The sequence below is a fragment of the Sturnus vulgaris genome, chromosome 19, assembly GCF_052056855.1.
Source record: "Sturnus vulgaris isolate bStuVul1 chromosome 19, bStuVul1.hap1, whole genome shotgun sequence".
NCBI lineage: Eukaryota > Metazoa > Chordata > Aves > Passeriformes > Sturnidae > Sturnus > Sturnus vulgaris.
In genome coordinates this window covers 10448349-10475980 of record NC_142261.1, presented here as the reverse complement: position 1 = coordinate 10475980, position 27632 = coordinate 10448349, and the positions used below count along the sequence as shown (strand labels likewise).

General features: G+C 44.2%; 4 protein-coding genes across 4 annotated transcripts in view; 3 read left to right on the top strand and 1 right to left on the bottom strand.

Annotated features, from left to right (window-relative positions):
* The first annotated feature begins 5 nt into the window (after window positions 1-5).
* Window positions 6-2933, top strand: TRIAP1 (TP53 regulated inhibitor of apoptosis 1). The gene is made up of 2 exons (XM_014894632.2): window positions 6-212; window positions 876-2933. Exons 1-2 carry the CDS (start codon window positions 6-8, stop codon window positions 957-959), a joined length of 291 nt encoding a protein of 96 aa, XP_014750118.2. The 3' UTR covers window positions 960-2933.
* Window positions 2934-3133: 200 nt separating this feature from the next.
* Window positions 3134-4864, bottom strand: COX6A1 (cytochrome c oxidase subunit 6A1). The gene is made up of 3 exons (XM_014894629.2): window positions 4683-4864; window positions 4229-4368; window positions 3134-3404 (listed from the first exon to the last, which is right to left on the bottom strand). The coding sequence occupies exons 1-3, from the start codon at window positions 4786-4788 to the stop codon at window positions 3324-3326; spliced, it is 327 nt and encodes a 108-aa protein (XP_014750115.1). The 5' UTR covers window positions 4789-4864; the 3' UTR covers window positions 3134-3323.
* Window positions 4865-7865: 3001 nt separating this feature from the next.
* LOC148221657 (uncharacterized) lies at window positions 7866-21696 on the top strand. The gene is made up of 5 exons (XM_088175923.1): window positions 7866-8032; window positions 8147-8293; window positions 12183-12302; window positions 14898-14978; window positions 15473-21696. Exons 2-5 carry the CDS (start codon window positions 8196-8198, stop codon window positions 15480-15482), a joined length of 309 nt encoding a protein of 102 aa, XP_088032049.1. The 5' UTR covers window positions 7866-8032; window positions 8147-8195; the 3' UTR covers window positions 15483-21696.
* Window positions 21697-22518: 822 nt separating this feature from the next.
* MSI1 (musashi RNA binding protein 1) overlaps window positions 22519-27632 on the top strand; it is a 56832-nt gene continuing 51718 nt past the window's right edge. The window contains exon 1 of the mRNA XM_088175922.1: window positions 22519-22742. Within this exon, the coding sequence (XP_088032048.1) occupies window positions 22624-22742 (119 nt within the window). The 5' untranslated portion in view covers window positions 22519-22623. The remainder of the gene's footprint in view (window positions 22743-27632) is intronic.

Sequence of the window (27632 nt, the reverse complement as noted above, 5' to 3'; positions counted from 1 at the left end):
GCCGGATGTGCGTCACTGGGCGGCGCGCGCGGCCCGGCCCATCCTGTCCCGGCGCGGCCGCCGCGATGAACAGCGTGGGCGAGGCGTGCACGGAGCTGAAGCGCGAGTACGACCAGTGCTTCAACCGCTGGTTCGCCGAGAAGTTCCTCAAGGGCGACAGCGCAGGCGACCCCTGCGGGCAGCTGTTCAAGCGCTACCAGCTCTGCGTGCAGGTGCGTCCGGCCCGGGCCCCGAGCGTCCTTCCCCTGCACTGATCCTTCTGAGCGCTGTCCCAGCAGCCTCAGGCCTCGCCAGGTACAGCGACACGCAGCTCTGGGTTTGTCTTGCCCCGTGTCTGTCGGTCACGACATGGAATATTGGAATATTTTACAGGCGTCTCCTGTTTTTATTGTACGTGACTTCTTAAGGCTGCTCTGTAGAGGCTGCGGCACGGTTCTGTTAGAGGGACAGTGAGTTCTCGGTACATCCTTCAGGAACTGTAACATTGAAGCTTCATTCAAACTAGCTTTAAGATTACGTTTTCTAGATTTTTTTTTTTTTTAGATGATTTCTATTCGGGCAACAAGCGATAGGACAAGAGATTATGGATTTAAGCTGCACCAGGGAGGTTTAGGTTGGAATTAGAAGGAATTTTTTCACAGAAGGGGTGATCAGACTTTGGAATGTGCTGTCCAGGGAGGTGGTGTAGTCAGAGCCTGGGTGTGGCCATGGTCTGGTTGACATGGTGCTGTTGGGTCATAGGTTGGACTTGATGATTCAGAGGTGTTTTACAACTTGATTCTGTGGCTCTTGAGTTTTTTACCAAAGATAAAACCATGGAGCCCGATAAAGAAGTGCCGAGTTTAATTGTTTGATTTTCTTTTTCTTATTTTCAGAAAGCAATCAAAGAAAAGGACATACCCATTGAGGGCCTGGAGTTCATGGGCCCAAGTAAAGGAAAAACTGAAAATTCCTCTTGATGTTGGCTGTATGGGTGGAGTCACTAATAGGAGCCTTTGGACTAAGCAGCATCACCAGGTGTATCACAGATGCCACCTGGATAAGACTTTTGTTAACTGATTTCTAGGAAGTGATGAATGTTCTCTGCTTGTGAAAACAAACAGCTAAAAGAAAAAAACCTGACTGGATCATGTGGTAACTGCTGCCTCCTTTCCAGTGAAAGTGGTTCAGCATCTAACAGCTTAAAAATCCATGTGATCTAACTTCCTACTGAATGTACTCGGTAATGAGGGAATGCTGGTTGGAGATGGTTTCTTTGTGACCGATTTCTTTTGCTTATTTATATAACACTTGAAAGTGTTTAAAAAGAATATGAAAGGGTTAATGCACTTTCTGTCATCTCTGTTGCTGAATTTTGGTGAAGAAGTTACTTTCATGTCACCCTGAATGCTGAAGAGCTTAAGCACTGTTTTGTGTCAGTTACAGAGATGGTTTAAAAACACTAGTGGACCTGCAACAGCTTGGCTAAAATAAATATAACCAGGTTATATTTTGTTTAAGTAGGTAACTGTGCAGTAGAGTCTGACTCTGACCCCTAGGAGGGATGGAAGTGGCCTGCTCAGCAGCTGAAGAGAAGGCTTTTAATGCAGGGGTTACTTTAACTTTTCCTGAGGTACCAACACATCCATGAACTTGAATTGTCTCTCCTTTAGCATTACACATTTCTGTGGTTTGATCCTCACATGGGGATGGGACAAAGCTTGCCCCTCTCCTTGCACCAACACAGGTGAAAGAGTAAAAAATATTATGGCTTGGGGACAAAAGATAACTTCATAATCCTAGAATTACTGTGAGCAAAAAAGAAAGCTTCACTCTCTGCTTTTAATTACTACTAATTATTTGAAGGTTTTACTTTAAAAAAGAAACATCAAACTAAAAAATACAGTTCTCAAACATTACAGCTGGCCTGTCCACACCACAGCTCCTCACAGACCCCTGACACTGAGTCCTGTGGGCCTTGTGCAGATGATCAGAAACTGCTGCAGCCTGAGGCTGTTGTTCCTGTGCCAGTCACATACCCAGGTGAGCCACACTCTTGTTCTCAAGTGCAGAGAGCTCCTACAGTCTCAGCACAGAGGTTTAATACAGCACTGAAAAAACAGGCTGTTGGCAAAACGCTGTGTCACTCAGGTATAAATAAAACCTTGTCTAAGGAAAGGAGCTATAAATGCCATTTTGGAGACAGTCAAATATGTAGCTTTTCTTTTTTAAGGAATAACACACAAAACCAGTTTGCTCTTCTATGATCTTCATGTAGGACTAAATGTAATGTGACTTTGTCAGCTTTAACACAACTGTGCCCTTGTACTTCAACACAGGAAAACTGTCTCAGCTATTTTTTACTGGTAAGCAAACAAAACACATAGAAACATGGGGAAGGGCCTCCTGCAGTACCCACTTTGAGATTCTCTCTTGCCATCCATCACTCCTCTCAACAGTAAGATGCCAAAGCAGCTGCTGTATTCTACCTTTTGGGAAGAACATTAATGATAGTTGAGCTAGAGCTCAGTTTCACATTGTGCAAAAAATACAGAAGTTATAATAAGAACTGGAAAATGGTTGACTTGTAGCGAGCAAAAACTTGAAAACTTGAAAGGTTGTACTGGCACAAGCTCAGGCTGTTGGCTCACTTATCCCTTCTACTTCCAGCAGCTTCTACATAACACAGTACACATTATACAAACATAAGGAGTAGAGCCAAAATTGTGTTTTCTTCTGCAAAACCAGTGTGAGAGACTTTGTACAGACTGCAGATTTATGGAAAGCAGAGTGGTGAGCAAGATATGTGCTGATGTAGCTGAAAATTTGAGAGCTGAAGGTGAACAGTGTGAAGGCAGAGCTTAGCTTAACATCTCTGCTGCCACTCCCTCTGCCAGAAGGGACCAAGAAAAAAAATCACCTTCATGACTGTTAATAAATATTGCAAAAGCTGATAATGGAGAATGTGTTTCAGTATATATTGAATTTTAATCTATATATCTGCATTCCTGTTTGTGTTATCAGACACAGGAACATGTGTTACCATTCAAACCCCTTTGCTCCTGCACTCTGTCCTCGGTGAAACCTTAATGCTTTATGCAAACACTGAACTAAAAAGCCCCTAAGGATTCAGATAAACAAGTCAAATCCCAAATTCACGTTCAGAGCTGTTTATTTAAAGGACCCCATCACAAGTACACACGGGGGCCACAACACCACTCAGCTTCATCGCAGAAGAAACACAGAGTATCTGAAACTGTCATCCCAGAAACAATGGTTCCCACTCAACATTCTGGTTCAGGACAGGTAGAGCCAAAGTTCTGGCTGTTGTCAGGATCTTGGTTTTACTCCTCATAACCAGTTGGGAGAGGGTTGGTGTGGGGGTTGTGAAACAGAGTTTTATTCCCATCACCCCAGGGGAAACGCTGTTGAAAGAAGAAAAAAAGTAAGCCAGTGGCAGCTCTTGAACAATCCTACAAGTACCTGAAACCAAGAACAGTACAGACTCAAACATCAATTCTCCCAGGCAATTCGTGACAGGACAAGAGGAAATAGCCTCAAGCTGTGCCAGGGAAGGTTCAGGCTGGACATCAAGAGAAATTTCTTCACAAAAAGGGTTGCTAAACATTGGGATAAATTGCCCAGGCTGCTGGGGTCGCCATTCCCTGGAGGTGTTTAGGTATAGACTGGATATAGCACTTAGTGCCATGATCTGGTTGGCAAGGTAGAGGTAAGTCAAAAGTTTGTCTCCATCTCAGAAGACTTTACCAACCTAAACGATCACACAGCTTGACAGGCTGGTGAATTAAGCAAGCTGGCTCCCAGGATGTAGGGAGCAAGAGCTGGAAAACTCTCTCCCTTAGCTAGGAGCCACAGTCTCTAAACAGCAGTCTTTGCTCTTACTTAAACATCCACTGTGCTGTATTATGAGGACCCCAATTCTGAGCATTTGGGATCCCCACTGCTAACTTTTGGATCTGTATTAGTTTAAGTACAGCAGATCTAGGACTGAAACGTTTTTCAGAAAGACTTAGAAGGATCACTCTGGGGTGGGAAAGCCTGTGAATATCACGGGTACTTCATCAGAGCTGTGACAAACCCTTACTGCCTCAGAAACAGCCATGAATTGATATCACCGCCATCTCATGTGGCAATTGAGAAAGGAAAAGATTTTGTGGCAATCTCAAAGAACGCTCTGCAGCCGTGGAGGAAAAGAGAGAGGGTATTTGCAGACCGCGGGCAGCAGTACCTTGGTCCTGATGCGGAGGTGGCTGTAGGGCACAAACTCGGGATGCCCGTGGTCGTGGTGTGCCTTCAGGTAGCAGTTCAGCATGCACACAGCCACGCCGGGCAGCGCCACCACGAAGGTCAACGTCTTCCACATGCGGGCTGGGCGGGGGCAGCGGGACAGCAATTAGAACAACCATCACCAGTTTATGAGCGCAACTGACCTGACAGCGCGGTAAATGCAATCAGCGCATTAACGAGGCACTAATGAACCCTGTGTCCCGCGCTCGAACGCGGGTCCCCTCCCCGTTTGTAACAGGGATCCGCGCTCACGGTTCAAGCCGCGCTGCCCCGGCGGGGCTCACACCGAGCGCCTGCCATGCCCCGTTCCCGCAGCGAAGGGCACCAGTTGTCAAGGGCAGCGCCGCGCCGGCCGCGGGCCGCGGCTCCGCCCTCGCCCCGCAGAGCCCCGTTACCTCCGCCCTCCTCGTGTGTCGCGGCCGCCGCCACGCCGCGCGCCGACAGGGAGCGCGGGGCGGCGGCGCCGAGCAGCAGGCGGGACAACCGTCCGAGCGCCGCCATGTCCTCCTGTCCGCACACCGGGACCGGAACCGGAACCGCCGGCGGCAGCGGCCGCGCTGACCTTGAGCGGCACCGCCAGCGCGCACGCGCCGCTCCGCGCGAGGGGGGAGGGCGGGGCTGTGACGTCACTCGCGGTGTGTCCTGAGGGCCGCCCGGCGCCATCTTGGTGCTGAGGGCGGAGCGAGGTCGGTTGGGGCTGGGAGCCCGTCCTGGGGCGGTGACAGCCGCAGGGTGAGAGAGACACGGACTGACTTAGGTTGGAGGTGACCTCGGAGAGCATCGTGTCCGTCCTGTGGCCGAACATTGCCGTGTCAGCCAGACCACGGCACTCAGTACCATGTCCAGTCTTTCCTTAAACACCTCCAGGGTCGGTGATTCCACCGTGATTCCCTGAGCAGCCCATTGCAATGTCTGATCACACTTTCTGTGGAGAAATTGCTCCTGATGTCCAACCTTAACCTCCCCTGATGCAGCCTCAGGCCATTTCCTCTTGTCCTGTTGCTATTGCCTGGGAGAAGAGGCCGATCCTCACCTGCCTACAGCTTCCTGTCAGGTAGAGAGCGATAAGCGATTAAGAGTGAGAAGTGCTGGGGCTGTGCTGTCACGGAAAACGCTGGGGACATCCCAGGCAGGAGGGGAGCAAAGGGCCCCTCAAATGGTGCAGTTCTGTTAACACTAACGTGTTTTTAATTATATGGATTCTTGGGATGATTCTACTGAAATAATAACATGACTTGAATGAACCCAAGATCTAAAAAAAATTATTTTACAAATATCTAGATTCTCTTTTAGTTCTTTATTGAAGCCTGATGGTTTGACTTTTGGCAGAAGCTGTGTGGGTGGACAGTACATTTTTCAGCACTTAAAACCCCACAGCAAAATGAGAGGATTCCCATGGTGCATGTAGAAACTGTAACAGTAAAAAAACAAAGAAACTGAGCTTTTGGGAAGGACGGTGGTAGGGGCAGGTCTGAGAGGAATGACACGAAGGAATTGTGTTTTATTCCAAACAAGGTTGTTGTTGGAAGGAGGAGGTTTGCTGCTCATGTGCACACCTTGGTGCCATGGAATTGGTCATTTCTCTGTTGCCAAGACCAAGGCACGCAGTGTGGCATGGCCATAAGATGGTGGGAAATGTGTTTGCTGCTGGATTTCTTTACCCATTTTCACTTGGAGCAAGGCTTGTGCCCAATTTACTGTGTAGCATAAAGGAATGGTAAGATAGCCAGAACCTTGGAAGGCTGTTGTGAAACACACCTTGCCATAAAAATATTGCTCAGTTATTTACTTTATCTGGACACTGTAAACTTTTAAAAATGCTTTGGTTTCTTTGTTCTTCTCTTATTTTTTAAAATTACTATTACCTCTTCCAGTACTTTGCTTTTGTATTATTTTATTTAATAAAATAAAACAACTTTGCTTCCATACTGAAAGAAGTTATTCCCAGGTGGTACTGTGTGTACCTGCAGAAGTGTTCTGTCATCATGGGCATGATGTATTTTGTACAAAACAGCTCTCAAACCACTGAGGCACAGCTCTTAAATCACACACACTTGCATTGCTAAATCCACATTGGAAGTAGATTTTGCCTTTCCACACCTTCATCCTTTGGATTCAGGCTTATGAGATATCTAACACATCAGACTTTTAATTTAAAAGGAATTTGCATATGTTTTTTTTGGGAAAGCAGAAGACTTGAGAATTATTTGGTACAATATTTCAGTTATGAAACTAAGATTAAGTTCTGTGTCCTAAAGCAAATTTGTAGGGGAGCTATGTACACAAAACTGCTCTTGTTTGTAGCAAAAAGAACTTTAAGTAAGCAACAGACACTAATGTTTACGAATGAGAGAAAACAAAGAATCAGGAAAACAAGCAAACATCTGTCTAGGATGAGGAAAAATTCTCTCTAAAATAAAACAGATTTGTGAGCTGTGCTGCTGCTGCTGCAGCCTTAAAACACAACATGCAAGTGTTCAGCAGGAGCTGAGAATAGCCAAGGTTTGTTTCTCCCAAGTTCTCCCTGACACCTTTACTCCTCTGACAGCCTGGAAAATCCTCATTGGAGAAGGCAGTAGTGGCAACTCTTAGCACAGCTGCCCCAAGTGCACCCTGTCTCACCCATGTAGCTCCAAAGGGCTCGTGGAGAGCAACAAAAAATGGGGTTTGAGTCTGTCCTGAAGCTGAGTGTGGTAGCAGGTTCATTACAGTCTCAGTTACACTGATTTCAAATGGGTCTGTCTTAGTCTCCATCATCCCAACAGCTGTGATCAATCTCTGTGTGAGGTGTATCAGGAGTCTAGTGGGTCTGATTCACATCTTTAAATGTAAATTAGGAGTGACTGCTGGGAGACACAGAAGATTCCTTAAGAATAATTTATTTTAGCTGAGGGGAGACAGGCAGGTATTGAAAGAAACCTAGATATTTTAAGAGTATTATGAATAATGTTTTGATGTAGTTGTATGAAATGTGTTTAACTCTACAATATGTGATGGTTATTATCACTGTGATGATTGAAGTCCTCCTGACAGCACGTGTTTTTACAAAGGTGTGTGGAAAATTAGGGAACAGTCAGCTCTGGCTCTGCAGCTCTGTCTGAATTATTGACCCATGGCATGGGAAACCCCTCTTGTACTCACTACTGTGCCTTGCAGAAAAGGTTTCAGGTGGGTTTTCCCCCAGCTGACCTATCTGAGGGCCTAAAGCATGATTTAGAAAATAGCTTATCACCTTTAAAAATCCAGGCCTAAAATCCAGCATTTTGAGCAACTTTAATCAAGTACATTTTTACAAAAGATCCAACATCCCAGCAACTTTCTGAGTGCAGAAATGCTACAGAGCTAGCTCTGAAAAGTGAGGAAAAAAAAAAACCACAAGAAAACCCCCAACCATATATATATATGTATATATGTATGTCTCTGAAGTGGTAGTAGGCAGTGCCTGAGAGAAAGCTGTTTCAGAGCAGTGGTGGGACAGGTGTAGGCCAGGCCAGAACTCTGTAACCTCACTTGGCTGCCCAGTGCCAGCCTCCTGCTGGGCGGGCACCAGTGCCATGTGACACTTTGGATCACGCCGCTGTTCTGTTCAGCACAATTTGAACGGTTGCAGCGAGCTGGTAGAGGTGGAGCTCAGTAGAGGTGATGCACTACAGTGAAAAGGAACATTTGTAGTGCAAAAACAAGCTCGGGTTTACATGGATTGTGCACAGAAATGCTTGTGGGAGCACAAAGCTTTGGCTTTCAGGTGATGGCCCTTAAATGTAATGAGTTTTGAGAACCTCCATCCCATTCTGATTCTGAATCAAAGGCCACTTTCCAAAGATTGGTCTTTCACCCTTCTTTCTGTTCCTTTTCCCAGCTGCAGCGGTGGGTGGCAGAGAGAGGGCAGGATACCAGCGTGAGTCGCGATGAGCTGGGACGAAGGCACCGCGGCGCTCGGAGCAATGCCGGCCCGGCCCGCCTGGTGGCAAACTGCTTTCACTGGAAGTGCCTCTCCGTTCACCAGGTCTGGGAACAGCAAATGCGCTCTCTGGGATTGCAGGCTGTAATCTCATCCCCCTGCATTTTCGCATTTTCAGGGCCCTGCTCATTCCTCTCGAATAGCAATATTGCCTCCATCAGATACTGTCTAAACAAACGCGGAGTTCGTGCTGCAGAGATAGCGTCCGTCTCAAACTTCACAGAGTTTCTGGGGGCAAAAGTTTTCTTCATCTTCTCCCTGTAGTCCTGGAACGGCAGAAATCAATATTCTGACATCTGTAAATCCTTTGTTCCCCTTTTCACCACGGCTTTATCAGCTTTGGGAGGGAGGGATGGGGGGAAGAGGGCGTTGAGAGACCCATTGTCCCTTCTCTCGGGAATGATCTGGAACTACTATGCAAATCTTCATTTGAAGACCCTGGGAACTGGGGGAGGGCTTTAGCTGCGAGCTCAGTGGGAGGGGAGCTCTGAATCCCTGCTCACGCTCTCTTGCCTAGTGCAAGGAGCTGGGAAGAGTCTTTTGAACGAGCAAAAGAGACATTTTGTGCTTTGTGCGCTCCTGTGAGGCTTTGCACTCTTTATGTCTCCTGTTTTGTGCCTTTTTTTCTGCCTACTTCTTCTAAATGTTTGCATAAGAATTGGGGGTGGGGGGAGAGATCCAAGAGCTGCGATGAAGTCAGAAGGGTTCAGGGTGCAGCAGCTCTTCTGCCCCACTCTCACACCCTGGAGTCTCCCACCAAGCAGTGGAGCAGCTGCAGCGGTTCTAACACACCTACATCCTGGTTACTGGCATTAGCATATGGCACAGGCACAGATTCAGTAAAGATTCAGCTGGTCAGGAGAAGTGGAGTAGAATAATTTGCTGTTCTGAAATTATCATGTTGTAGCCAGGTCCTAAGAAGCCACCTCTTACAGGGGCAAAGACCCACAGAGCAGAAACCTGCTCTGTGAAACCCTATGGTCTGTCCTGGCTTGGCTCCGAGCTCTGTGTCACCTGCTTTGTATTAGGGCAGGGTCACAGTAACTGCCAAGTTTCCTGCAAGTTATGTAGGGTCCCTGTAGGCCTCATGGAAGAGGAGATATCATGGCCTGGCTTCGTAGCCACGTGGATGAACAGGACAGTGGGGGAGGGACAGTTCAGATACATATCTAGGCATTTTTGTGTTTATAGTTACTGCAAAGGTAGTCATAGTCCTTTTGATTTACTGACCTTCATTTTCAGGTCATCTGTCTAGTCGTTTATTTTTCAAACTTTGAGGGGTTTAATGTTCCAGAAAACTAACGTTTACTTTTGAACAATGGCAGCACTGGAAAACGCAGGAGCACTCACTCTCTCCTGGATAGCTGAGAAGATGTGACCTTTTAAAAATCTCATCTTCTGTCAAAACCATAGGACTACACGCCCTGAGCCCTGATTCTGTGTTACCTCCCACGTTAAAGTCAAGCAGTGTAAAGCACTGGTGTTTGTCCTGCAAGTACTTTACTGCTTTGTGGAGGGAAAGTGCACCACAAGCTTAGTTTCATATGCACAGTTGGGTCTGAATCTGCTCTCGTTTCCCATGTGTAACTCTAGAATGACTCAGCTGACTGGGGTGAACCTCTGGAATCGTGCTGGCTGGAAACCAGCCTGGACATGCCCTCTGGCTCCTGTAAGTGCCCCCAGCACCTGTGCACGCTCCCGCATCCATGCAGATGCTTTTCTGAGTGCACTTGTTTGCATGAGGACTGGTGTGTGAATGCACATTCTTCTCACCCACGCCTCACATACGCATGCAAACACACATCCTCGAGTGCACACAGCCATTCCTTTTCTCTCATACACGTTTGTGCACATACACAGACCTTTTTGAAAGCTCCTGTTTTCAGAAAGGTTTTATTTATAGGTCCTGCCTAGTTGTGAATGTGAAAGAGAGAAAGCCCCTCAGAGGGTTCCTTTCATGTGTAAATCAGCCTAGGCTGAGAGCACTGGGGTCACTGAGAGGAGGATTTCACTCTTAATTACTCAGAGAGAAAGCAGGCAGGGGACTTTCTCAAACTAATAGGGTTGTTCTCTGCTGGGGAAATCAGCTTGAGACGCCCAAATTTCTCTTGCATCAGATTTCGGGCTCTGATTCACAGGCCTCTTGTGCCAGTAGCAAGAGCTGTCTATGTGGCATTCGGAACAAACACTTCAGCTTCCAAAACGGCTTACTTATTAAAGATGATTATGCTCACTCTAATAATTGAGTGTTCCTTGGAGACCAACAGAAGAGCTGACCTAGCTTGCTTTGTTTTTATGCTACTTTTATTGACAAATATATTATTCTGTCATACATGTATCTGTGACTCCATCTGAGCACCTCAGTATTCTTTCAGACCTGAAAACTCACATTCTCTGCCAAGTAGAAAAATGCTGTCCAGAGATTAGTCCAGTGAGCAGGACTCTGAATTTGAACTTGAAACCAGCACTGAATTCCCAGTTCAGCCACCGAATGCCTTTGTATCCTTAGCTGTGGAATGGAGTAATCTCTCTGGAATGGGACCGTTAAGAACTAAAGTCAATATGTATTATGATACTCTTGGCAATAAGGCTGTGAATGCCAAGGTAAATGGGTGTGTCTGAAGAGATGTGTCTTTTTCCTGGGATGCAATACAAGCACGGGGATTCCTCTGCTGAAGTAGCATTGTCACCTTTCTTCTCTGGTCATAAAACGGAATCTGGAAATCTACTGCAGAGATGAGAACTCCCAGTCACAAGTCACTGAGTTGTCTAGAGGGACTTCAAGACTTCTGGAGCCACCACACACTAACAGAAGGTCTGGCTGTCAGTCGTTGCAGGGAAGAAATCTGTGTTGTCAAGTACATACTCATACAAGCATGTGAGTGTGCACTTACATGTTTTAACTTCACTTGACGAAATTTACACCTTCTCATCTGTACCTCCTTTTCATATATGGCCTCTGCTTTTCTGAACAGGAAATAAATGTGTTTGGGGCTGAACATTCCCAGTCCATGCACAAATAGCCTTCTGGGAGCCTTGATTCAGGATTCTTGGAGCTGGCTTAGTTCAGCTTGCCTGGGAAGCTGAAGGGGTTTGTCTGGGAGCACCTGTTTGAGGATGCTGGCTCATAGTGGTGGGAGCCCTCGGCAGATGAGGTCAGCAGTCTGAAGAATCTGCAGAGGTCAGAGGGAAATGAGTGGGTCATTTCTTTTGCAAATGAAGAGCTGCAGTCTGGAGCAGCCTTAGCAGAGCCCAGCATGTGGGTCCAGGCTGTTCCTTTTATGAGCTGATGGAAATGGGGCCCAAAAGGACTTCCCTGATGGAGTTCTGTCACAACCTTTGTTATCTTTCCCTCCTGCAGCATGCACTGGGTATAGAATATGGGTTGGGGGTTATCCTGGCTACCAGCACACTCAAGAGGATGAAGGTTTTATGGCTGCATAGGAAACCTTGGGCTGCAGGGTATCCTTATTGCCATTCCAGGAGGAAAGTCTTGGTTTAAGATATGGAACGCATGTGTATTCCTGCTTTAGTGCTCCTTTTTACCCAGCCTACACTAAAATGAGTAAATCCAAGGGCTGCTTTAAAATAATGCACATAACTGACTAATGGATTAAAAAGCCTAGATCCTGGTCTTCCTTCTGGTGGTAAATTTTCAGTTACTCTGCAAAGCCCTATGAATGCCTATACCTCACTTTTTCTGCAAAACACTGAAGAAAGGTAGTGTTATCTCTTTTTTTGTGACATCTTGAGGGTTTGGGGTACAGAATGCTTAATATATGTAAAATATTGCTATTAGCATTGTCTGCCAGTGAAATCTCTTTTCGTCTACTTTTATGCGTTGCTTTCTCTGAATTGTTGATTTAGAATTAATTTTATTGTTATATAAACAATGTCAGTTTTCTCTTGCCATTTTTGTTTTGCTTTCTCGCAGACCACCGGGGAACTCCTCTAGCTGTGACATAGTAATAGGAGATGGAGACACCTCGAGGAGAGGGTCGAGACCAACACCAGCAATTACAGTCAATAACATCTCGACTTGCCTCGATTACAGGTTTGTGTGTGATCTGTGCATGTCACCTTTCCAATGTACAGCTATTTGCAATGAGGCAGGACATGAAAATAACTGTCTCCTTTGTAGGAGCTCTAGGAGCATCTTCCTATTATTATCATTGTCTTTTCACAGCCTCAGATAGAGTAGGGCAAGGTAAGGGTTTTAAGGGAAGGCAGCTAAGGTTGAAGTAAATGTACTCAGGGTTTTCCCTCACTGCTGTGGTGTTACAGCCATGACAAGCAGCTAGAAGTTAGAACAGTCTTGGGACTGCCAGAACTTACACTAAAGGGAAACATGAACTTATGTTTAAATTTTACTTCTCAACCTCTGCTGTGTGTGAAGGGTTGTTTTTTATGGCTTTCATCTCTATTTTCCTTTAGAAACCTCAGGAGAACTGTACACCCTTCAAATCTGTGTTGATGTGTTTTAAATGCATGGTATGGAGCACATCCACTCTCAGTAGGTTGCAGAAAGGGACCATAAAATCATAGCACATCTTTGGAGGGGTAAGCTTGTTCTTTATTTCCTAGGAGCATCAGCCAGGTTTACACCACTTTGTATAGGAAGAGCTGCAGGACAAGATGAATTGCAAGACAATTCCATGTTTGGGGTAAGGCTGAGGTTAGCTGTGGAGCCTGTGTCCAGGCAGTAATTTGACAGCAGATACGGGCACACAGTAGTGCAGGCTCTGAAAATCGCAGAAGCCTGCTGAGTTATTGTGAGCTGGAGGAGCTTTTCTGTTTGTGGGCACATGGGTCTGCCTGCCTCACATTGTGTAGACATAACTGAGACATAAAGGAGGCTGGCAAATTGCAGAACACTGATGGAAGGGGGGACAGGGGCCTGAAGAAGAAAAGTTGAGAGCTTGCAGACAAAGGGCTCAGGCCTAGTTGTGAATTCCTAGCAGGTACTTGGTCTTTAAATGAAAACGTTTGTCAAGCAACATACTGATTTAATGTGGGAATTGGATGGATATCTGCAAAGGTTTTTTGGTTTGTGGTATGATCACAGGAGATTTAACAGAGAAAGCAGTTTTACTTTCTCCTAAAGTATGCATTTGTTCATGTACCAAAACTATATAGGGCAGGCAGTATAGATGACTGCACACAAAGTGAGACACATGATACACATAATGTCTCTACAGATTTGGACTGATTGTAAATAAGGCATATAATGTGATTTCCTTCTGGGAGTGTCCAACCATACCATCAGCAGCATTAGTGGATTATCCAGCTGCACTTGTATCAGCTGCACTTTGCTATACCTGGCTGCTGGTCTGTGTCTCCTGTCCCACAGACCCACTCCTCTTCTACCTGGACAATGCACCTGGCATTTCCATTATGAGCAGCAGCTTTCTTGGACCCTTCCTTATGTGCTGTCACTGCACTGGGACCTCAGTGTCGTGATGTAGTGCCTTGGCTGTGCTCAGGCTGCGTGTCTGTGTTGTGCCTGTCACCAAACTGCTGGGACAGATGCATTCCACAGAGCACAGCCAGCAGCTCTGTCTGGGCTGTGTGTAACCCCTTTTGGTGCCTATTGGGAATGTTACAGGCTCTGCACAGCAGCTTAAGAAGCAGTCCCATTACCATACCTCTCGCTGATGCACAGGCTTTGTAGTATTTTTAGATTGGACCCTCATTTCAAATTTGTTTTTGTTTATTTGTTTTTAAACTTTCAAAAGCTTTTTCTTGGACCCTGAACCATTCCTATGCTTGAGCCTTGTGAATTAGTTAGTAAGGGCTCACAAGTTTTTGGTAGATGTGTGCAGAAAATAGCTACAGGGTTGGTCATTCCTGTAAATCATTGGACTCTTCATAAATTTAATTCTGGGCTTTTCCTTAAAAGCCCTCTCCCAAACTGGACACAAGACAATGGACACCAGCAGGCACAGCTCCCAGTGACTAGGATATTGTCACATATCCAAAAGCCTGGTGGGAGGAGCAGACATTAGGTCTGAATTCATCCTGGCAGGGAGATTTGGCTGAGAGAGAAGGAAAAGAAGGTCAAAGGCAGCTCCAAGGAAACGGCTTTGGTTTAAAATGTTTCATTAGATTTTTCACACTGGAAATATAAAGTGAATACAATTGAGAATGAGAATACAATCACTTGGCAGAGAAGCTACATTTAACAGTCCTGTATACTTTCAGTGCTCTATATGGAAGGAGACATGATATATCCCTGGCTACCTTGCAAAATTATGGGTTCCTCTTCATAAATGTGGCTTTTTTCCCTAAATATTTTACATATTTTGGAGGGGTATTTAATCAATATTGATAAAATATGTTCTTTTTTCAGTAGACCATTGCTCTCTAATGTATCCACATTAACTTTGCAGGGCAGACTGGCTTTATCTGAGCAGTATATCAGTGTCCCAGTGCAGCTGGGAACACTTTTGGGATGCTCACCTCACATTTTTTCCTTTCCTTTCTCTGTCTGTCTTTGATTTTTCCTGGTGTAACTCAATAAGATAATCATGAACACCCTTTTCCAAAGGGTTAGTCTTTCCTTATTGATTCAACAAGTTCCCTTATTGAAGACAGTTGTTATCTGCCACTTGGGTTTTGTTGCCTCAGGAAATTTCATCTCTCCATGCAGGCAGGGTTGGGAGCTTGGACTGATGCAGACACCTACAAGACCTGCCAGTGCAGCACCATGGCAGATGTCACCTGTGAGGAGGTAAGAAATGGGGTACCAGTATATCTTGTCTGTGTTCTTCTTTTGGGACATAGTTTGATCAAAGAGCTGAGCAACTGAAATGTCACAGAGGAATATATGGTGTGGGTGGCTTTTTTTATGGGAAGCCAAGATAGTTTACATTTGCATTTTTTCTGGTTTAAGTTATAAGCTAAAAATGTGGAAAGGCTTTGTCATCACATCTCAGTGGCAATTTTCCTTATTTTGGCCTAGAAAGAAGGGTTTCCCAACAGACTGGCAAAACACAAGCACACATGCAGTGCCCTGCAAAGGTAATTCCTTACCAGATCCTGAAACAGCTGAAGTACAGATTGTCAGTCTTGCACACTGCTAACCTCTGTGGCATATTTGTACCCAGGTTTCTTTGTCAGCACTCGGAATAATTTTTATGCTCTCCCCTGGCTGTGCTGGGCAGTGTGTTGACAGGGCCCTGAGTGCACCAGCTGATTCTGCAACCTCCTACCCCTGTCCTACAGGTTTGGCTGACTGTGTTCGAGGTCTGTCATGATACAGTGGAATGTAATCTGGGATCAGAGTGCTGTGAGAAGAGCTGTCTGCCAAAGAGCTGGGAGAAGCCAGCTGGGGCCTCCCCAGATCCATTGGGAGCCATGGCACAGAGCTGCCCTTGTCCTCATTCCTCATTTGGTGTGGGCTGTAAGAGTGTTTGTGCCTGACTGTGGACCTGGTTGTGCCTGATCCTGCCTGGATTTCCTTGCTTGGTTTCAGACATGGCACATCCATGTGGGCTCACTGGCTATATGTTGTCACTGTCACCAGGCCTGCTCTGCTCTTCTTGCTTGGTCACTGTGTCTGTGCCCCTTTACCTGAGGTCCCTGCTGTCCTTGCTGCCAGCCCTGCTCACCTTTGCTTCTCAGGCTCCCCAAGCTTCTCTGCAGCTGCTGCTGTGCCCAGCTCCTGGCATGGACCACAGCACCTCCGTGTGTCTGAGACTGCTGGAGGGGATGGGCAGTGATATGACACACACGATTGCTATGACAATAAGGAAGATGTGGCGTTAGCTTTGCCTCCCTTCAGCTTCCTGAAAAGCCGAAGTGAAATTCAGGTCTATCGGCACGAGCCCAGATGCCGGGAGAGCAGCCGGCAGGAGGAGCTCGCTGGACACGTCGCTGGATCATTCCCAAGCACTCAGAGATGCATGTTTCAAGGGCATCATTTGGGACTTTCTTGCAGACAAACCACCAATAGCAGAAGACAGAGGAAACTTCGTGGTATTGCAACCAGTGATTTATTTTAAACTCTTTTTAGACTTTTCTCAACTTGTTTCTCCCACCATGATGCTTTTATCTGTCATAATTTTAGATACTTAAGGTATTCAGGAAGATACTGAGGATGCCTTTTAGTCCCTAGAAGTGGCCAAGTGTTTTATTTTCCAAGAAAGCTAGTGTAAGATTTCTTGGACAGCATCCTAACCGTGGAGTAAAGAATTCCAAAACAATGTTTGTTTTAGCATAGGAAGATATCCTTCTGGAGTCCTCATGACCTGCAAGCAAAAACCTCTGAAATGTATCAGTACCACTCTGAATATTGGCTTGACAAAGTTATTCAAACAGTTCTGCTTCCTTGTATACAGTTCACCTTTGTCTTCTGGGAGAAGCAGGCACAGAGGACAGTAGTATATCTTTTGCACAACACAGTGTTCTCATTAGTTAGGTGCAAAGTGTCGCTCTGCTTCTTAAAGCCAGTCCTGCTGCCCTGAATTTCACAACCCCTATGGTCGTGCCTCTGCACCACCTTTAAAAATAATTAAGTTGGTTTTTTTTTTTAATTGGTGAATTCTTTACTTTTGTAAGTCTGTCCCTCATTTAGTTACTAAATGGGAACTGGGTGCCTTCTGGTCCTGAATGTTGCTGTAATAATTATTTTGATTCTGAATGTGCCAGAAACTATTCTAATGCATATCAGCGTAAATTAAGTCAATAGAGATTCTTCAAATTTATCCTGGTGTTCAAGAGAATGCAATTCAGGCACTTCAATTTACAGCTTATTAAGTGATCAGAATTAATGAACTTGCAGTGACCTTTTCTGTTCTTGTTTACACGTTTTCTTCCTATTCACTCATAATGTACATGATTTAGAAAAAGCAGAGAGTTGAAAAGGCAGCGTGTGGGTCAGATATGTCCCACGGAGCACAGCATTGTGTTTCAGGCTTTAATCATATTTTCAAAGCTGCAGTGTAGAAATGGCACCTCTGTTGATGCTCAGAAACTCAGCTTGATTTTTAGAACCCTCTCTGCATTCTGAAAGCTAGAAAAACATTTGTACTGAGGAACAGTAAAGGTGTTCTTCAGAGTCACTGGAGTTTAATAGATAGATGCTGAACAATTCCACCTTTTTTTCTTTTTTCTTTTTTTAAGCTTTTTTTTTTTTAGCTTTATTTTTCAGTATAGTACCATATTTTAGCCTGGAGGTTGGGAATATAAAAACCATTGGAACCACCTTTTCTTTTATTCTGAAATTTGGAAATCGCTTGGGATGTCACCAAGAAAACCTCACATAAACCCTCTCTTTCCCAGGAACGTTATTCTACTGTGATTCAGCTCAGTGTTTGAATGGCAAAAGTTTCCCTTTGATTTTCATCATGTCTAAGGCTAAACTTGTAAGGCTTTGTGCTCATCTGGTCATTGTTTCTCTCTGACTTCATGGTATAGGATGACTCCTAAATGCTTCATCTGATCAACTACAAAAATTTCAGCGACTTTCTATTATTACTGTGAGAGAGAACACCACTAATTTGTGGAAATACTAGGAACTAAAAAGGGGATTTGTGAAGCAGGTGATTTAGATACCACTGCACTTGAAGATGTGAAGCATCTGGGTGATAGCTCTTGAATACCAATACCTTTATCTCATCTCTGTCTATCGCTCTAGAAAAGTTATGTGAGCACACAGAGAGATCTGTCACCAGATAAATGCAGGGGTTATATGCAACCTCTGCAGAACTGGAGGAAAATCGAGATCCGAAGTTAGAAGGAAAAAGAAACCCTGATGTGAAGGAGTTGAGGGTGCCCTGCTAGAGCAGTACTGTAAGCATGCACAGGAGCCCTCACAGTGGCATTTAGAGAACCCATTTACTCAGGGAATGGAGGTAGATGGGGCATTAAAATGCTATTGTAAGAGAGAATAAGGGATTCCTGAAGAGGAAAATGCTGCGATCACAGCAACACATACACAGCCTGCTTGAGGGCATGCACGTGCCCCAGACATTGCCAGGGGAGCTGAGAAGCTTGGGAAGGTGGCATATGAGGCATTTGTGCTGGGGGAGTGTGAGGCTTATGGAATAAATCCCTGTATGGGAGAGCAAAATCCTGAAAGGAATGGCTGTAGACAGTAAACTGCCCACAAGAAATGAGAAATAGAGGGCAGGCAGCCACCTCACCCTGAGCAACTCTGCTGATGGAGGCAGAGGGTGAGGGGCCGTGGCAGCAGATGGGATAGTTTCAAGATGGGAGGTTTCAAGCCATGTGGGCTGGTCCTGACCATGTATGACTTGTTGGAAACCAGAGAAACTGGTTAGTAACTCAAGCAGGCCAGCGTGGAGCCCAGGGCTGGACAGAGCTCCTAGGAGAGGCACACAAATCACTCACCCTCAATGTGGTCCCTGCAGAGAGCTGGAAGTGCTGTCTGGCTGCTCCCCTCTCTGCTGGTGCAGAGGTGCTGCATCTCAGGGGCTCCCGGGCACTCCCTGTGCCTGAAGGTACCATGCACAGACAGGTAGTCCCTGGCAGTTGATGTATTTATTCCTAGTTCTTTTTACCTCTTTTGGCTTATGTACTTGCATCCCAATGTTAAAAGATGAGAGAGACTCTCAAAGGCAAGTGTAGAGAAGTGACACAATACTCACTGAGGATTTGTAAAAATGGGGGAGGAGATGCCATGGTTGCATCCAAGGAAGGCAGAGCATGCTGGATTCACAGGACTCAGTTTTAAGTACAAGTGACATAAAATTTCAGTTGAAAAACAAATGTGTCTTAATATGAGTTTCAGGTACTGCTCTTTTTTCTGAATTTGTTAGCTTTATTCTTCTTCCCTTAGTGCTGAGTAAGACAATAACAACAGTGCTAGTATTTCTAAGTACTGTTTCTTTAAAAAGTTTATAAAACTTGTCACAGTACCCTAGTAAAGCTCTTTCTGCTGTGCTATCTAATCCAAAGTAGTTTGTATCAGATTTATGTTCTGGCAGCTCTGTGATAAACTTGGACTCTACCACACTGCAAACACAAAAGATTACTTAAACTTGTTATTGAATTTGAAGGACTCTTTTGTTTCATGGATCCACACCCTTGTACCAAGTCTGTGGTCCCCAGTGACTCCGTATCTTATACATTTATAAACTTAGGCAAATTGGAATGAAGACATTTCCACCAGTGACAATTTATTATTTTGGTAGATTTAGCCTGTTCTTTTTATTAAAACTGTGCATGTAAAAAAACACAGTGGAAGATATAAAGTATTGGAGAATTCAGTGAAGTCAGGTGTTTTGACCAAACGGTCCTTGAGATGTGAAACTCAGGTTTTCCCTCTCTCATTTAAGTCTCCTTAAACCTGATGTCTCAATTCATAAGGCTGCCCTGAAACTTTGGATCAATCTGGTAAGGTTCCTAGAGAAAAACAGTTCTGCAGAAAATTATGAGACTCTTGATTCCCCTGGTGTGAGGCCTTGCAAACTTGAGCCTGAAAACATAAAAGACTGAAACTGATGTCAGTTACACCCTCAACACAAAGATTATAGGTGTAACCAGAGGAGGAATTCATCACAAAATCTCTCTGATCTGAAGTCAAGCAGAGCTCTGGAAGCAGCTGCCAAATACCCAAGGCCAGAGACCTCTCATCCCAGGGCCAGTTCATCACCTGTGTTATCCGGTGCTCAAAAGCTTGTTCTATCTCCAGTTTGTGGAAAGAGGAAAGCTTACTGATGTCCTTTGCAAAAATTGCAATGTTTTATTTGTGGGTTGTGTTTGGTGGGTTTTTTGGTTTGTTGTTTTTTACTTAATGTTAAAATGAGTCAACATTTGGCTGAAAGAATAGTAATTTTTTTACTATGACTCCAGGAGAAAAAGATATTTACTATCTCCCCACTTCCAAGTGAGAAGTTCACCTTATAACAGCACGTGTACCTTGGGGTTGCAACTAAAAGTGATTAGCATCTCTAATAGTACAATGGTCTGTACTGTCTGACTGCCCCTGGAGCAAAAAATCAGCTCAATCATTTATAATTCATCTTTAATTACTTGTCTTGAAAAGGTTATATATTACTGGTGTACAACCATGCAGTCTGATGTCTATGTTGTTTCTGTACTCATCACCCTCACTATTTTGCATGTTCATTGCCTGATTCCACTGACATTTGTAAAACATTCATGAAATCTGGGGTTTTTCTTCTAATATTATGTCCCAAACAGATGACTGGCTCAGTGGGACTCTGGTGGAAGGTCACTCTGCATTACTCTGAGACCTGCTGGAAGTCCAGGCATGCACAGGCAGCAGCTGAACTGGGCAGGGACGGGCAGAGGACACGGTGAACTCTGCTGGGTTTTGGTTTCCAGCCCCATGCTCTGTACTGTTGTGTTTTGCTGTGAGAATCCTTCAGTTCTTCTTCCCTTTGGGTCTTTAATGCTAGCAGATGGAAATCCAGCTCAACTTTCAAAAACTCTGAATAATTTATTAAGAACAAAATTGTTGGGTCTGAGAGCTGCTTCCTTTCTCTCTTTCTTTCTCCTTTTCTCTCTGCAAACTGCCTTTCAAAACCAAAGTTTCTAATTACAGGTCAGGGAGGCAGGTTTAATCACACAGCAGAGCCCTTGATGCAGCATTAGAGAGTGTTATTTATACACCTGAATTAATAGGGATGCAGCATTTCAGTTGAGAAGAATAAGGTGGTTTTCAATTTCACTCTTTTTATGTGAAACAAACCACATCAGATTCACTGGGCTTTTTGACCTAAATTATTTGGATTCTGAGTAACTAGCAAGTAGCTGCTGTGCAGAGCTAGAGAGAAAAAAAAAAAAAAAAAAAAGCAAGAATAGACAGAGAACTGCTTACATAGCAGAGGAACAACAGAAGCAGGATGTATTGAAAAAAGCTGTATTGGAATGGAAAGAGGAAGCCATTGGGAAAACTGAAAGGGTAGAAATGCACATATGCAATTGTCTCTCCCAAGGAAAACTTTTGGAGAGGGGTGTCGTCCACAGAAACTGAAGTGCAATGTCAGTCTCTTGGCACACACTTAGATACCTCAAAATATTGTGGTACTTCTAGGGTCAAGAATAGGAGAGATGGAGGTGAAGCATGGGAAGGGAATGGGATCCCTACACCCTCATCACATACAGTCACCATCAGCTTTCCTGGAGGTATTTGTTCTGTAGTACTGAAAAGAAGTGAGGAATCCCAGAAATAATTGTTCCTGTGCTGCTGGGAGCTCCTGTGTGACTGTTTTACAGCAGCACACTGAGATTCATTTTCCCTGCTAGTTTGGATATGAAATTCACATTCACTGTGGACTTCCATCCAGTTTTATCCCTGTATCTAACTTGTATAGTTTGGCTTCCTGCTTGGTTTCTGCGTAGAAACTCTGTTAAAATTTGTAGCAGCTTTCTGGATATTTTTTTCAGGGCAAAAAGTTGGGCTCCTGTGCCTATGCAGCTGATTCTTTAAGTTGTGAAATACACTGAGTTGACTGAGATTGTTTGTGTATCTCTCACTTGGCAGCTGTGTTGGGCCACATGATGGGCAAGGGGGTCCCCAACACCAGGCTATTCCTTCTGGGAGCAATTTTGGTTGTGGTTCACCTGTGGTGCCTGCAGGGCGCCTCTCCCACAGCATGCCCTGCAAAACCAAAATATCTGCCACATAAAAATCCCAAAATGACAGAGAGGGAGAGTTGCTATGCTTCAAAATAGCTAAAATGCAGGTTCTGTGGGTATGGAGCAGAGAACAGCAGCAAGGATACCAGATCTTATGCTCAGTATGTGAGACTTGGCATGGCCTTGAGCTCCTAGAAGCTGCATTTTGCTGTGAGTGGTAGATTCCTAGAAACTGTACCCAGCAGTCTCTAAGCTTAGCTAGGAGACAGATATATGCAACACAGTCAGTACCTATATGATATATTATGTAAGGAAAAAAATGTTATCTTCTTATGTAAATTTACATTTAATCCCAAGATAATTTTTTGTTTAGTATAGTTAGACTGTGAACCCTGTCCTCATGTATGTCTGCAAATCATTACCACAGTGCTGGAGCAGTGTGTGCAGGGAAGAGGAACTCATTCACCAGGTCCAGAGCATCACAGTGCCCTGGCCATTCAATCTCTCAGAGCGTGTCTCCAGCAGTGTGTCAGGATCCAAAATGGGGATGCAGGCTGGATGGAAACTCAGTGCAGAAAACAGGTCAGAAGCCTGAGAGAGCAGGCAAAAGGGAAGTGTTCAGCAGAGAAAGATGAAAACACTGTTCCCCTGGACACAGTGGGAGCAGCCAGCTATGCTTCCCAGGCTTTGCACTGCCAACAGGAGGTTTTCTACCAGGCTGCCAGGGAGGAGGATGCAAGGTCTGTGTGTGCTCTCCCTGTGACATCCCTGTTATTACTGTCACTTGCAGGTGGCTGCCACCCACCATGACAGAGGCAACCGAGGGTTTGGTGTTGTGCTGTTCACCAAAGACAAGTTGTCTCATTTGTGATAGTCAGACTGTCCTGCCTGTGGGAGGAGATTTAGAGAGCACTGCTGCATTTTGGTATGTATGTGGGTTTTCTCCTCTAAAAATAGCTACCTGTTGAAGTGGGAGTATTTCAGAAGGGGAGAGGATTAGCAGTGGTGACATGGATGGTCATATTTCAGGGCAAACACCTGTAAATCGGTCTAAGCCTGTAAGTAGCAACCTATTAAACTGAGTTCACCTCAGCAGCACTCGCCCTGTGTCTGCTTGACAAGGCTGGATCCAGTTACCCAGCCCTCAGAGTACAGCTGCTGCTCCAAGCTCAGCCTTTCCCCATCTTCTGTACCACTGCAAACGGAGCAGCTATGGATGTTAACAGCTGACAAGACAAAACACATTAAAGAGGTGATGACATCTTTTCAATACATCATCTGTATTTCTGCTTTCTACTCTTATCCCATTTCTGGTCCCTCTTGGAACTCTGAAATGCTTTTCCTTCTTGTTTTGTTTTTATGGGCTTTTTAGTAGAGAAATTCTTTTAACATTAGAGATGTTAGATCGAGTCTTCTGGTGCTGTCCTTTCTATTCAGCAGAAAAGCTGCCAGCAGGGATGTGTTGCCTGGTGTTCTAGAGGAGAACCACACAGCTGTTGTATTATCCCATGCCCTTTCCAACCTGCAGGTGTGCAATGAGAAATCAGAATATTAATTTGATTCCTCTGTTATTGCCACTGTCTTCTGGTCTTTTAAAAAGGACTTGGCCATGTGGAATTTCTGAATGAACCGCTGCAAGCTCCCTTTTAATGAACTTTGCAAAACAAACTACTAGAACACATTTCCTGTATGTATATGGCTTAACCACAAAGTATTAAAAATTACTTTGTGAACGCACATTCCATACCTGTGATCTGGCAGTGAAAATATTACAGGATCACAGAGCTCAGTCCAGTTCTCTGAGCAACTTCCTGAGTGATTTCTGATATTACAGTGTTTTGTCCTTAGGTTCCACTCTTCCATTATCTTAGGAAATAACAACCACCTCACCAAGGCTCTGAAGACATGTGAGATCTTTGTCTAGTTCGTGTGTGCAACTGAGGTTGCATAAGGAAAGTATCCTTGTTTTTTTCTGATATTTAAATATTCTGTTAGTCACTCTCCTTTTCATGTCTTACATATATATATGTATGCACGTTCATAAAATTTACTTTATAAAACTTATAATCTATGATGAACCTACAAAGTTCCTAGGAGTCACTACTTCTTCAGGTCAGTTACATATACCCTTCTCCTAAGAAAATTGAATATCAGCATTCAAATAAATTGCATCCAAATAATTCAAAGTGAGTATCATCCCTTGTTTACAGATTCAGAAAGTAAAATTTCAGCAAGGATTTATACATATGAGAGAAAAATAGGAGTTAAATGTAATATAAGGATGTTTCTGTAAGTATGTGTCCTGTGTTTTCAGCAAGTGTTCAGAGATCCTTCTTGCTTTGGAGTTTGGGAATTACTGAGAACATTCGGTGTGCTTCTGAGATGCTGCATTCATCCCTTCAGGACTGTGCTGATAGTCACTTTCCTTGCTGAAACACCTTGCCCTAGTTTCTTTCCAGGAACTAAGAGTTCTAATTTCTTAAGAAATTTTTGCTAATTGTAACATAAGCAGTCTGGGGAGAGGGGAAGACTCAGCTGTATCAGACAGAAGATCCAGTTCTGCTTGTACAGAACAGTGAAGATCTGGCTGTGTCAAAACACTGATCCCAAATTTTCTCTGGTGTTTTGGGGAAAGACTTCATGGCTGTGGGAAGCACTGTTGGCCTGGGTGAGTTGCTGGCATAAAGCTGTTGATAAAAAATGCACTCTGTGCCATTGCCTGGGTAAAAAACATTTAATTTTCTAGTGGGCATGAGGAGTTGTCAGTGTCATTGAATTTTTATAGCTCTGAATAGTTGCTGTAAATTTCATCTGGGCAATATCCCCAATTGTGTTAGATATAATTACATTCAAAGTTCTTTTTAATCATTTATTTGGAACATGTCCCAAGATTCAGCAGTTTTGGACTGGGACAGAAATTGAATTATTTATTATCAATTAGAGGTTGTCAGAGCCTTTGACACCACGTCGAGCTGGCATTGTTTGGTATCTGTATTAATGATCGTATAGATAAAAGCATGAAATTATTGGTTGGAAAGCTTTTATTCTAGGCTGAGAAGGCTAGTTTGCATACTTGGCTGGATGCTTCCCTACACTCACTGTCATTATGGCTCTGTTTAATCAAGTCAACGTTGCCTGTGGAATTGCTTGCCCATAAATTGATGAATTGAGTGTAAGAATAATTCCTCCTAGATTGAACCCAGTTGTGACTTCCCTTGCCATCCCAGCCCAGCACATTTAGACTCTTCTGCTTTGGCTGTGGTCTGCTACAGACCCTGGAACAATCTTTGTCACATCTGTTCTTTTCTTAGAAGAGCAGTTTATTGATGGCAATGCTGGATGCTGAGCCTTTGTTCCCCCAGGTGAGGGGATGGAGCCCATAACCTCACAGGTGTTCCTGAGCTCTCTCACATCTCTCTTGTGCACCCTTCTCTCATCCGTGCCAGTCTTTACAATAATTTTTCTTGTTGTGCTTTGGCACTTTGCAAGAAACCTTGGCTTAAGAGGGAGATCACATTACACAGGAGCATAGTGTAGTTCCCAGAAACATCACTGCAGAAAGGGAAACTGTCATGGGATCGGAGGAAAGGAGCATGGAGAAGATGCCACTTGTCTTCTTGAGTGGCTGAGGAGAGAGGATGCTCATGTGAAATTGTCTCATCCCCGTATCTTCTCAATTTTGTTGTCAAGGCTAGTATAGACTTAGTGGGAAAAAGAAGGGAGGGGGAAAACCTTCTGAGGACATACTTGCACCATTTTTTGTAGCAAATAGATATTTTTTCTGCCTGTCCTCCGAGCTGCTGGAAGCTGTGTGCATTAGCCCTGTACAGAGACTGATCCAGCATATTACAAGATGTGATTTGAACAAGGTTATAAGAAGTTACATGCTAGATCTGCAGAGAGAGTGGGAACTTTTAATATGATAACAACAATAATTCATAATTCCCTCACCAGTTCTACTCCCCATTGGAGTCAGTTTCCAGTGTCATCTGAGAATTCCAGTTTCTTGAAATTTATGTAAATTTCTCAGTGGGATCACTGATCTGGGGCTTTTCTTCTTCTGATTTTCCTGCTTCACAACACACATATCAAAAGCAGGGTTGTCCTACTGTCACAAGGAAATTTTCCACATATACAACTTTTCCAGTTACTTCATTGCAGCAAAGGAAAGCTGGGACTAGAGAAAGAAGTTCTCGTTTTACTGGGAAATTTTGAGATTTCAAAAGCATTCCAGAGTGTATCACATTTTAGATCAAGTTTTCTTACAAAATTAAACTCTGAAAGCATTGTCTTCTTTTGATCAGAGCAGTTCCTCTGATTTAGGTGTCTTTGAACTGAAAAAAAATAGTTATTTTATATAGCTTCATTTAACTTTTTATATAATTGTATATATTTTTTATGTTGGAAAGCTTTTCTCAACCATGTGCAGTACATCAGAAATGCCAAAATAGGCCTTTTTGACACTATTTGAATACCTCATTAATTTTGTTAAACAGATAAATCATAAAGTTTTTCAAAACAGTTGGGCTTCAACAAACATTTTTTCCTTTAGCATTCATCCACACACAAACACTCATTATCTAGACAAATATTTTAATACTATGTAACTCTCATTCTTTTTAAATTGGTGACTGTGTGGTAAGAAGTACCTCTTCCAGTGATCTCACTTGGAAAAGCTGAGGCCGCATGTATCCAGCCTCTCAGGCTCAGTACTGACTTCCACAAAGGAAAGTATGCAACTGGAATTCCCAGAACAGACCTCTCTTGAAGTATGTGCTTTGTATCGAAGATGCTATTTCTCAAGGAAAAATAAACCAAAACAAAACCCAAGCCAACCAAAGCCCAGCCCATATCAACAAATCAACAAAAGTAAAGCCACTTTTGTTATAAATTAGCTTTTGTCTTGACTTGCAGAAGGTGCAATGGCCTCTTCATCTGCTCAAATCCTTCTAGTTAGGAAAAAAAAAAAAGGAAATGGAGAATGTGGCCTGTCCAGCTGTGGTATAATGTGCCTCAAACCCTGCAAGCAACCTTTCTTTCACAATCTGGTAGTGATGTTTCTGAATCCCAGCCTCCCTCTCCAGAAGCTGACAAGCAGCAGCAACTCTCAACTGAGGCAGACTTGGGAAATGACTAATTAAACAGTGATTGCAGGATTGCTTCCTGCCCTGGGTATCAGACCACAAGGGTGAAGCTTCATAAAGATGGAGTGACTGCAGGAAGCGGTGCTGTGCATACTTCCACAATGGGGGCATTATGGAGACATGCCCCGGAGGCTGCCGGAGACCTCGCTGAATGGATCCTGATACCATCGGGGAATGGAGTACCTGCTAGTTCAAAGCGAGCCTGAATGCAGGTTTTAATCCTTTCTGACAATTGTTGAGAGGAAATGGCCTTTCCTCTGACCTTATCGTTGTAAACAACAACTAGTCATCAGGTTTGTCCTGCCGAGGGAATAGTCAAGGTCCATGCAATGATTTTACTTAATATTTTTTTCTTCTCTGATTACAATGGTTTAATTCTCTAGACCTGAAATGCATTCGCACCCCTTAATATACTGACTTCATGTACATTCTTTCTTAATTATTGAGTCCATACAGCTCGGCCTGTTCAAATTAGCTCCTTGGAGCTGCGGGCAGAGATCCCATGGCCAGTTTCGGTACTCAGCCCTGTGGTTGTTTTTATGATGGGCTGTTGAGAGATGCCTTTTGCATACACCAGTATCCCCAGAGCTGGGTGTGAGACAAGCTGACAAACTCTTCTAGCATGACAGAACTATTTTCACATTGGCCAAGAGGCAGGATGGGGAATTGCT